General features: G+C 48.8%; 1 protein-coding gene across 2 annotated transcripts in view; it reads right to left on the bottom strand.

Moving 5' to 3' along the window:
• plekhm3 (pleckstrin homology domain containing, family M, member 3) overlaps nt 1-12,365 on the bottom strand; it is a 34,240-nt gene that overhangs the window by 20,864 nt on the left and 1,011 nt on the right. Inside the window, exons 2-3 of one of the 2 annotated variants that reach the window (XM_018732397.2) lie at nt 9,306-10,193; nt 5,606-6,517 (exon numbers count right to left, since the gene is read on the bottom strand). In XM_018732397.2, coding sequence (XP_018587913.1) covers nt 5,606-6,517; nt 9,306-9,750 — 1,357 coding nt within the window. In that variant the 5' untranslated portion in view covers nt 9,751-10,193. Of the gene's footprint in view, nt 1-5,605; nt 6,518-6,770; nt 6,959-9,305; nt 10,194-12,365 lie in introns of those variants that run through there. The other variant, XM_018732398.2, reaches the window with a different exon arrangement.

Raw genomic sequence — 12,365 nt, 5'->3', positions numbered from 1 at the left:
GAACACAGGGAAAAGTGGGGGGGGGGGACGATGAAGGAGCCAACACAGGCCTGTCTGCACACCTGCTCTCAGCAAAGCATGGCACCTCTGGACTTCAGAGGCACAGAGCAAGGAGGTGGCAGGTGGAAAGAAAGAGGAAACACATCCAGTACATAGTGTGGCCAGCGTGCAAAGGTGATGACTATTAGGCACAAGAAAGGGTTGCTCAGTGAAAGATAACCGCATGGCCAGAATGACAGCAAATGCTGAAAGGTGCCGTAGGGCTCACAGCCGTCCCCTCGCAATCTTAAGGCTCTGGGTTCAAATCCTGCTCCCCGCGTAGTATCCATGAACAAGGTACTTACCCTGAGTTACTCTAATAATACGATCCAGTTGTACAAATGCGTAAATCATCATAAGTAGCTTAACACACAAGCCTAGCACTGTGCACCATTTTGGAGAAAAGTGTCCATCCAATGACTAAATAATGACGACAACAATGCTCCTTGTGCCACTAAATGCAGCACACTTTCGGGAGAACTGTTTACAAATTCAACTACATCACCATAGCAAACAGATCGAAAAGTTACAATAACGTTGACGATGGCGTGCAGATTGTAAGAATATTTTAAATATACAGCGATAGAATAAAACGTGAGAAAATACTGTCATTATTTATAATACTGACATGGCCATTCAAAAAGTAAAATCACATTTTGAGGCAAATTACAATACACACACAGAGTCTGAAACCGCTTGTCCCAAGTGGGGTCGTGGCGAACCGGAGCCTAACCCGGCAGCACAGGGCACAAGGCTGGAAAGGGAGGGGACACACCCAGGACGGGTCGCCAGTCCATCACAAGGCACCCCAAACGGGACTCGAACCCCAGACCCACCACAGAGCGGGAGCCGGCCAAACCCACTGTGCCACCGCGCCCCCCAAATAACAATACATTTACATTGATTCATTTAGCTGATGCTTTCCTCCAAAGAGACTTACAACATTGAGTTACTTACAAGTGTTTACATATTTATACAGCTGAGTAATTTTTTACTGGAGCAATTTAGGGTAAGTACCTTGCTCAAGGGTACTACAGCCAATGGTGGGAATCAAAGCTGTGACCTTTGGGTCCAAAGGCAGCAGCTCTAACCACTACACTACCAGGTGTCCCAAATATGTGAACTATGTGATTTTGTGCTGAAACGTAAACTCTAGTTTAAGTTTAAGAGTTCAACTGGACATACCTCCTCTGGAGCCAAGAGGTGTTTGAGCAGTCAAGCTCACCCTTCCATGACCGCAGAGGATCAGTTTCGCTTCTGAACTGAGAATGACACAGAACGATACCAGAGTGGTTCAGGTGGATGGCTTTTCAGCGATGATGGGGAACTGAGCACATGGACCGGTGGGCAAGGAGAAAAACCCAGGACTCAAGGAAGAGGTAGAGACACCTGGAAGGAACCTCTTCCCCATGGACACAGTGGGATCCATAAGCTGCCACAGAAAGCTGAAGACCACTTATCTAAGAGCCTCCAGTGACACGGACCTCTCAGGAAGCAGAGTGAGCAGGAGGCCGTGAGAGAGGAAGAGGACACGTGACAAGTGCACTAGAGTAAATCAGGGTAAGTATAGTACTGTGGAAAAGTAAGTACACCTCATGAAAAGGTGTGTTTTTCAACCTAATTACATGTATGGATATTTGATCTTCATTCACATTTACATTTATTCATTTAGCAGACGCTTTTCTCCAAAGTGACGTACATCTCAGAGAACGATATGAAGAGTACGGTACATCGACAGAAGACACTTGGATGCAGACACATGATCCCGAGTTCAATTTGCCATGTTCCAAAATATGAACCAGTATCATATCATTAGATCATTCCGGGACACTGAAGCAGCGTAAAAAGAGCCTACTAGCTGAAATGAAGCAAGGGCAAAGTGAGCAGTGCTGGCCATGGTGACTGTGAGAAATACAGAGGAGGAGATGTACACGTAGGTCCCCGGGTCTAGCTACACAAGACAAAACTGGACGAACATCAGACAAGCATCCCTTCCAATGCCGGGCCTCTTGTCACGTTGAATTTGCTCACTTAGGAGGGGGGAGATAGAAGGGTGAAGTCTAGAGAAGCTCCTCGTACAGAAGGGCCTGTTATGGGGTCCGTGCCCATTCAGCAAAAGACCCCCTATTCCCTTCACACAGAGAGAAGGTCAATGAATGAACAGCGAGCAGTTATGTCTTCTCAAGATGGTCGCAGCTCACACACTCTTTCAACTGTCTGCTTATTTACACTGAGTGCCTCAAAGGGAGAAAAACTTTATATGGGAAGAGACAAGAGCTTGGCTTTGATGTGCCTCGCAAGAGTGACAGGCACTCTAATGAAGATGTGTAATCCAGCAGAAGATGGTGGGAGGTGGGGGGGGGGGGGCGCCATACACACCTTTGATGTAAACGTTTCACATCCTTCCCACCTTACCCAAAATCCCCTCCTTCCCCGGCTCCTGCTGTAGCCCAGCCATTGTCCGAGCAGCAGCCCAACTCCTATTGATGTGACATTTCTGCTCCCGGCCCGATGACCTCAGCCCCCCCCCCCAAGCCTCCTGCAACATCCACCCTTTTTTCTGCCACTGTGAATAAAAACACTTTGAATTACAGAGGTCAGGCAAACTTGGAGAGGCGGTCTGGGAAACGGACAGCATGTTTGGCGGGTGAGGGAGGGAAGCGCTTGGGCATCAAACGGCCATCGTCAGCCCCTTTTCCACCAACCCACATCATTCACCGTTTCCATTAAATCAGTAAATACCGCTCATTAAACAGCACTCGGTGTGGTTTTGATGTCACGCGGAGAATTAAACAGGTTCGGCTGTGGGGTCGAATGCGTATGCGCTTAGGGTGGCCACATTAAAACTGCGTCTACACAACATTACGCTACCAAATGTTTCATGTCTGATGTAGGACCAGCCCTTTGCAAGACGGATGGACCTATTACTGCTGCAGGGCAGCAAGGAGGCCAGGGCATTACATTTCAGTGCCACTGGGGTGGGCATCACATGGTAGAAAGGAAAAGACTGCTGCTACATTCACTCCATGTCCACGATGTATCTGACATCTCAGACGAGATGTGAGACTTGGGTCATTGAATAAAATTAAAATAATTCATGCACATAATTACAAGTTATAAATATCGTACCTAAATGTAACATTAAATAAGAACTGAACAATAGTAGCAGATTATCTAATATAAAAGACTGTATATTATGTAAAATAATGTAAGTTAACGCATTTTTTAACGGAAATATAAAAGATTTATCTAGGAAAAGATTTATCTATTTTAGGAAAAATACAATAAACCTGACATCTGTCACCATTAAGCTCAAATTTAAATAAAAAAGGAATAGATGTTTAAAATTTAACTCAACAAATGCAAGACTGTTTAAAAAAACAAAACATCCATCCCTTTTCTTTAAGTGCTTGTCCTGATGAGGGTCGCAGCAGTCCAAAGTCTGTCCCGAAATCACCTGGTGCAGGGCTGAGGGGGGCACAGACTGAATGGGATGACGGTTTGTTGCAGGGCGGGCAGCCACACACACAGACACACACACAGCAAACAAGCATTACTACTACATGCTAAACAGTGTAATAGCATATTACTACATGCAAAAATGCACAGCGGATACTGGCTTTAATTTTTTTTTACTCTATTTTATGCACAATTAAAATGCCTTTTTTTCATAATCACATAAGGGCAAGTTTATGTTAGTATTACGGATAAAGTTTATAAGGTGAATTAATTTTTGGCTTTATTCTATATGTTCCTTCCCCAGCAGTCATGTAAGCGCTACTGCAACTGGAAAAACTGAGACCAATATTCATTTTTCACACTGTGGAGATGCACCAGAGCTACGGAAAGAGCGGTTTGCTGCGTGACACACGTGTTCTTCTCCAAATTATCTGACACTGCGTCTCCCTGCCCTTGCAAATTCCAGCGGCAGTCATTAGGGAAGGCGTGGTCCTAGTAAATGGTTGGGTCGGAGGAGGGGGTGGGGGGGAGCCCCGCTTTGTAAGGGTTGACAAATTGGGGTGAGGAGTGACGGAGGAGAGAGGCTGGGGTGCCAAATCAAAGCCCTCTCAGATGGGTGGGGACAGAATTCCCTTTTGAAAGCCCTCCACTCTCCCCAAAACTCTCTGCCATGGTCTCTTTGGAGGAGAGTGTGTGGGGGGGTGGTGGGACAGGACAATAGCCACCTCCCTCCTTTCTTTCAGTCCACGCAGCAGCGCGCCACCCCCACCTAATCCCTCCAACCGCTCCTCGGAGGCACAACATATTTGTTTAGGGAGAAGCGATTAAACTGTAGCAGACTGGCCCCAGAGCGGCCCGGTGCAGCCCGGTGACGGACAAGCAAAAGCAGGAACTGGCCGATGAAGAAAAAGCGGACAAACCCACGGGGGGGCAGGAGGTGAACCGGAGAGCGTGCGTGTGCAATTTGACAAGAAAGGGCCTGGAGTTCGAATGCTGTCCCCAGGAGCACTGTCCTCTGTTCCCTTTTCTGGGTCGACATGTTTCAATTAAAAGCAAAGTTGCACCCCTGTATCAAACAATTAGATCCCGCTGTGGCTACAGCCTGAAGGCTGCTTTGATTTTAAAATAAAGGGAGCCCCCCCCGTCCAATTTTTATAGGGCAATTATTGTCAGGTGCCTGGTCCTCTTGTTCACTGTGGCTTTGAAATTCTGCACATTAAATGGGCCAGTTGTTACGCCAGAGGAAGGGTGGAAAGGAACCCAGTCACCTCCCTGGTATGACGCAGCATCTCAAACCAGTCACGGTAGACGAGAAGTCAAAAGGACCATGAGCAGTGTTAAGAAACTAATGAACATGAACAAACATGCAGAGGTTCTCCAGGCCAAGGTGTTCCTTTGGCATCAAGGTGCTCCTACGCACTGCTGAGAATCTAAATAAAGTAAAAAAAAAAAAAAAAATCTAAGTTCCAGGCTGTAAAATGACCCAGGGACCCCCGACGGGCTTTACCCACACGACAGTGTTATTTATGGGTGTAAAACTTACCCTGCCATGCCATTCACATTCATGAATGAAGAGTTAAAACAAACATATAAAATGATATTTGAACAGATGTTTGCCATATAAAAGCAAAAATGGACTGGAGTAGCAGGTAGAGCGACAAAATGCCTCGATTCCCACCAATCTTCCTACCACCTCTGATGAAAACCGTAACAGTCCAGACGAAAGGTAAAGGCATGTTAGCAAAGGATGCTGGGTAATGCCATAGAGCCACTCACCTTTTTTTTCTACAAATGTGGAGTGAGACATCTTACAACAGTGCGATTACATGTGAAAGGTTTTATTCTTCAAGACCAATCCTGTCCACTTCAGGACTATTCAGTGGGTATTAAAAACCGCAGCGCTAAGAAACGAAAGGGAAGCAACTGATTATTTCAGCGCAGAAGCATGTCAAGGGTTCCCTAAATGGCTGCAACGAGAAGACATTACACTGTGGTGATTTTATGAGAACGAGCAGAAAGAAAACGGAAGGCGAGCGAGAAACGCGAGGAACCTGCTGCCCCCTGCAGAGGGTTTCGTCAAGAAGGTCTTCGGGACAAAGACTCTCACCTGCGCACCGAAAGCTCTGGGCTGTCAGGCCCTTCTCCACCGCCAAGCACGACAGGATGCCCAGGAAGCTGGTAGTGACCGACTGGCGTTTGCCCCGCTGGGCGTCCCGGTGTCGTCGCTCCCGCGTATGTTTGCTCCGGAGCTGGACGGGTGCGGGACCGTCGCCGGAGGCTCGCTGGGCTGCAGCGGCAGTGCGCAGCACTTCCACCCAATCCTGAGCCTTGCGTTCAGTCTCAGCCTGCAGCCGAAGAACTTCGAGGTCAAACACGGCCTGGAAGCGAGCGCGGCTGCCCTCCGAGTCATCGCGCTGCACCGCCAAGCAGCCGGACAGCGCGTACCGCAGCACGGGCTCCGAAACAGGGCCCCGGCCTTCTGTGGGGAAAGCCTGCAGCTGCGTCTTGCTCAGAACGAAAGTGAAGGCCCGCCAGTTGTTTTGGTCCGTTTGCTGGTAAAGCAGGCCGGACTTTAGCACATCGGGGCAACGCTGCGTGAAGATGGGTAGGGCCGTGGGCCGGAGCAGCGGGCCGGGGGTGGGCCCAGGGGAAGTGACGGAGGCAGAGTTAGGGAGGTCCCCTTGCTGCTGGGCAGGGCGGGCGGCCAGCACATGCTCCCACAGGCACCGGCGCCATTCCAGGGCCTCCCACTGACAGGGCGCTCGCAGCTGCAGGCGAGTGCTGTTGAAGAAGATGGCCTGCAGCACGCAGCCGTCCGGCGCCAGCGGTGCGCCCACGCTCTGGCAGTGTGACAGAGAGTACGCCGTACACAGCTGGCGGTTGCCGCTGCTGTCCAGGCCATAGATGCGCAGTTCACAAGGCGTGAGCTCCACGTGGCAGGCAGTCCAGCGGCCCGAAGAGCCCTCGCGCAGCTCCAGCTCGCCCTGCTTCACCCTGCTGGAGCTGCTCTCCTTGTCCCCTGAAAGAGAGTGATCACACCAAGTCAGAGGATGCTCACCTCTCAGAGCAACACCGACAGTCAAAGAAAGAAACGTTGCGACCTGTAACACACAGTACAAGATATCTGCTAAAAATCCCCATGGATCTATAATTCATCTGTAAGAAAAACACAGTCCCAATTCAGACTACAGCTACATGCAGACACACGGTCCCTGCAGGAAGCAGAAGGTAATATGGCCATTTCTGAACAATCTCTTCCTAGACAAACCCACCAAAGCCTGCCCATCTTCCCAGGGAGCGCCGAAACGTCTCAATGAGCTGCTTCGCCGAGTGCCTCCACAACACGCCGAACCACTGCCGCCCAGAGCGCTCCATGGCGCCGGAACGCGTGCGATCACGAGCGATGGCATCAGCACCTCAGCAACCGGAACGTCTTCTGGCACAGGAGACAATGGCTGCATTTGTGCCTCCACTGTGACGTGGTCTGCTGCCCCACTAAAGCTCCGGAGCAAAGACTGCTGCACGCCTGTATCCGCGGCTGTGCTCATGTTTAACAGCGAAAGGAGTGAGAAAACAAGGCGTGCAGAGTGACGACGGACGCAACGCCCACTGATCCAGGTGAGGGACACAGCAAGAGTCCTTTCTAACATGCTGCTAAGTGACATTAGCATCACCATCCATAGAGTGTAGAGCGGAATTACGTAAATAACACTCTCCTTAAAGTGTTTCCTATCACCTCATAAAGCCTGGAAGCCCTCCATTTAAAAAGAAGCAGGCGGCTCACACCACGTGGGCGTTTGCTCACCCTTCGCACCGGAGGTCCCGTGCTTTAAGGGGAAGACACGGTGCGTAAATAACCAATGGTCAAAGCGCAAGAAAAAGTAATGGCTAAAGGGAGAAGTGGTGTGTGGGAGTATACTTGCAGGCACTTTCCAAAACGCTTTCTGAGGAGGATTCGAAGGTGGTCTCTGAGCCCGTGCACTGCCCATGAGCTCATTGGCACCGTTTCAAAGCAGGTTGACGACATTTCCGCTCTGTTTTTGGCAGCGTTATGTCCACTTTCCAGGAATGGCACCTATGCTCAGCAGAGAGAAACTAGAGCCAGTGCCTCCCTTTACAGTACTGCAGTCGCCCCTTGTTCCTTCTCCTGTCCATCGCTCCCGCTCGGAATCGACTGTAAGGACAGAGAGTAAGGCGCCGCTCGTTCCACGGCAAAGAAGGAGGGGAGACAATCCGTCGTCACTCCATTAGCATCAGTCCCTGAGCTGTCCAACGAGCAGGAAACAAGTCTCCAGGCAGAAGCGGAGATGGAATCACAGCTGGACACCACAAGAGCCCTGTGACAGGTGGGCTGAGCCTGGTCGAAGGTACACACACACACAAGTACACACTGCAGCAGACACTATAATACAAATTAATACTCTTAGAGCCTAACTCATCACACTGACATATGACAAACACAATCGTGAATAGAATTAATATTATGGATCTTACAGATACCCACTCAGTTAATCCCAACAACCCAGATGGATGTACTGGTTTCATACTGTTTTGGCTGATCTGCGGAGGACAAGGACAGGTTGTTTTCATCTTTATTAGAAAGATGTGCCTCTTCAGACAAGGACAAGACGACAATAATACGTTTCGATTCCTAATCAAAGACCATCAATCTTTCACTGGGAAAACGGAGACATGGATGTCACTCTATTCACGTTTACACTGAAACGCTTTGTTTCAACTTTAATCAATATGCAGATATGTAGACACCAACCAGGTGTGGCCCGTGTCCTGGCCCGGCATACAGTGCCGACTGGCTGCTGCTTCGCTCAAGCGCGAAAGATCCCACCCAACACCTCGTCACAGCAGTGAACGTGCGTAGAGCGATGCTGCATTTTAACTGCCCAAGAATGTGCGTTCATTTTAATTTTTAACAGGTAAACAACTGCAAAGCTGTTTAAAGATGGGAAAAATCAGCTTCAAAAACATTCGATTTTCTATCCTTCCTATTTATTACAGTCCTCTCCCCCACCTTACCAACGTAATTTGTTCCTAAAAAGCTTTTCCTACTTTCGAGGGTGAATTCTCACACAAAGACAACTGGTAATTATCATTTGTCTCAATGGTAAAACTTCTGATGAGTTCCTGAGCCCTGAAAGTGTAACGCAGTCGAGCTAAAATATCTCCAAATCCTATTAAAATGGACAGAATTACCACAAATGCTGCAGGGAGTTGAGTGCAGTGTATCTAACACGGTAAGTCACCTAGGATAAAGGCATCAGCTAAATACTAGTAAATAATCATTGGAGAACGAAGAGAAGGAACTGCTATATGGATAAATGTAAAAGTATTGTGCTGTGAAGAGGGGTGTCACTGAAATCAGCTCCTTGTAAATGCTAAGAAACGCAGAGTCAGCTAAAGCAGGGACATTAAATGTATTCATTTATCTGACACTTTTCTCCAAAGTGACTTGGTGTTAAGGTATTTACAGATATTTACCCATTTATATAGCTGTGTAGTGCTACTGGAACAATTTAGGGTAAGTACCTTGCTCAAGGTTACTACAGCTGGAGGTGATATTCCTTTGGGTCCAAAGGCAGCATCTCTAACCACTATGCTACCAACTGTTGCTGCTAAACTTTGCATGTTTGTTGTGTAAATGTGTGCAAGTGACCCTAGGCAGTGTGGACCGGGACCTTCACGTCTACTGCTCGTAAACTACACGAGGAGTACGCAGCACTTTGCTAGTGGTGTTAACATCTCAGCAAAGACAAACATGGACACGTGTCCACTGCTGGTCTGCTCCATACCTTGTCTCTTGTCACTGAGCACCACCATGTTCTTCAGCATGTTCTTGTCCACCGCCAGCACCCCGTTGTCCATGTATGTCTTGTAGTTGGCGTCAGAACGGGAGCGGTTGTGCCCGCGCTTGAAGGGGCCTGCAGAGGAGTTGTCGTCCTTGGTGTGGGCAGCCAGGTCATTGGTGGAGCGAGCGCGACTCCGTTTGCCCTGTCGCAGGCCAAGGATACTGAAGGGTGCTGGCTGGCCGGCCCAGGCCACATTGCAAGGCGATACCTCTAGCTGATCAGCAGCCAGCATCCCCCACAAGCCACTGGAGCCGAGGCGGCCAAGTGCTGACACCTCTTGTAACTTACACTGGCGACCGTCATCCACAGGAGCTCCTTCCAGGCAATGTAGGAAGTCTTCAGTTACCTCCAGCGCGGGGCTGATGTCCTCCATATCCAGTCCGTCCATCACTTCCTAAGCAAAGCGTCCCGCGTGCCAGTTAGGGGTTAAAGCCTTCAATGGCCTCGTTTGAGATCCCAGACAGGAGAGATTCCAAAATCCTCCGGGGCAGGAGCACAGAGCTGCTGTCTGCAATCTGCAGCCAAGAGGAAACTGCTTGTGCCTGGAGCTCCTTGGGGGCTCAGTCTCCTTCCAGAGGGGATGACTGTTTACAGACCCTGCCAACAGACACTAATGGACGCTTTGCAGCATCAGAGGTGGCAGCCAGCGCCAGGCACACCGCGATTATCACGGGTCTGGAAGGTTACACAAGGTCCCGGAGCACTCATCGCACCCGGTCCCGCAGCCTGCTCTAGGGGCCTCGGCAGGAGCCACGGCGAGAACAAGAGCGGGCCACACAAGGGGGCTCGTGGGTGTTTGGCGATGTCATTGGAGCCACATCGCCTCACAACCTGTAACACAGAAAACATTCAGGAGCAAGTTGTTCAACTCGAAGGACCAATATTATTGAACACAATGTAATCTCAGGAACATCCACCTGTCTCAAGTGTAAGTACTGAGCAGCTGTCATACAATGACACTATTATACAACCCTTCATAACCCGTCGTTTCCAAAGAGCTGTGTAACTCAAGGATCTTTCACCTTGGCCGAGCACGGCATCCATGCCCCCAAGCAGTATCCGCCAAGAGCGGCTCCCCGAGGCCCCAGGCACACAGGCCACGGAGTACGAGACACAGCCGGGCTGCCCCTCTGTCTACATGCGATTCAGTGCCAGAGGTCCAGTACTCAGCAGTCCAGCTGTTCCTGGGCGCCTCCACCTTCCCGCTCCAGTAACATGCCATCCATTTCTCCGCCCTGTGCGCCTTTCAAGGCTCTTTCACTTTCTCTAACGCTATTAATAATTTACACCCCATTACATCACTGTGAGCCAATCGTAGGACAGAAACCTGCAGGCACTTATGGGAGGGAAGGGGTCCACAGGGTGTCTGCCAACCCTGTCTGCATGACACTCCAGTGTGATGTTAACCCCACATGCCCCTCCCTCTGGAAAGGAACAAGGGTGCCACTCCCAACCACATTTACATTACTTTATTTATCAGACGCATTTCTCCAAAGCGACTTCCAATGAACTCTATGTAGCATTATCAGCCCACACACCTTATTCACCAAGGTGACTTACGCTGCTAGATACACTACTTACACTCAGTCACTCATCTGTACATCAGTGGAACACACTCTCTCTGTCACTCACACACTATGGGTGAACCTGAACAACGTGTCTTTGGACTGTGGAAGGAAACCCATGCAGAGGCAGGGAGGACATGCAAACTCCATAGAGACTGAGCGGGGATGGAACTCACGTTCTCCGGCACCACCCAGGCACTGTGAGACAGCAGTGCTACTCGCTGCGCCACCCACTCAGCCCATTTACATGTATTCCTTCAGCAGACATGTTTCTCCAAAGCCATTACAATAATTTACCCGTTTACAAAGCCGGGTGATTTTAGGTCATGTGAAGAACTACCACGGTATAGCTGAATGGGAGATTCGCACCTGCGACCTACAGATCCAAGGCCAGAAGCTCTAGGCATCACGGATCTCTGCTAAAACAACACAATTTCTCGGAAGACGTTGCCTTTACACTTACAATAGAAAGATGCAAATGCAATACAAGAAAAAGTTTCCAAACCCTAGTTTATATTTCTGCACTTACCATGATGTGACATTTATAGAGCAGGGAACAAAGTAAGTACCGCGCTCAAGGGTACGGCTGCAAGAAGTGGGATTTGAACCATGGTCCGTATGTTTGATCTCCTCAGGAAACTGTCACTGCAGATACTTTGCAAATTAAACTGTTCGTACCCATTTCCCCACCCAGCAAACCATTACAAATATCCAGAAAGAATCCGACAACAAAAAAACCTTGATTTAAAGGCATAATTAAACAACTACAGGTCTGGCGTTTCTCAGCAGGAATGTCTGCACACGCTGACGTTTAACGGCTCGAAATCAATACTGAAGTGCACACCTTCAACAGCTGCCAAAAGGTGCTGGGTGTCAAAACGGGGAAACACCAACCTTAACGTTGTCCTTGTAAACACTGCGGTACAAGTGTTCAGTGGGAATTCAGCCCATAAAAACCTTGCAGATAAACTGATATCGACCATTTGTTCATCTAACGTTTGGAATCAATTACCTCTCCTACAAAATTTACATTAATTAATTTATCTGGCATTTTTGTCCAAAGCGACTTACAACATTAAGGTATTTTAATTAATGTAATGTAATTATTTACCCATATATACAGATGAGTAACTTTTACTGGAGCAGATTAGGGTAAGTGCCTTGATAAGAGCACTTTAACTGGAGGTGCGAATCGAACCTATGACCTTTGGGTCCAAAGGCAGCGGCTCTAACCACTGCACTCCCCGCTGGAAAAGGGTACAAAAAATTATATTTTTGGTGAGTAGATGGTATAGTCTTCAGGGCCATTGCCAGGTTCCAATCATAGGTCCTGCTGCAGTAACCCCAAGAAAAGTACCAGATCCAGATCAGCCCGATGAGGTAAAAATACCCCTTTTATTAAAGTAACCTTGAACAACAGCGAACTCTTATATCAATG

Source organism: Scleropages formosus, chromosome 1 (assembly GCF_900964775.1).
Source record: "Scleropages formosus chromosome 1, fSclFor1.1, whole genome shotgun sequence".
Taxonomy (NCBI): domain Eukaryota; kingdom Metazoa; phylum Chordata; class Actinopteri; order Osteoglossiformes; family Osteoglossidae; genus Scleropages; species Scleropages formosus.
Note: the sequence above shows the minus strand (reverse complement) of the source record. Positions and strands in the feature narration are given on the sequence as shown.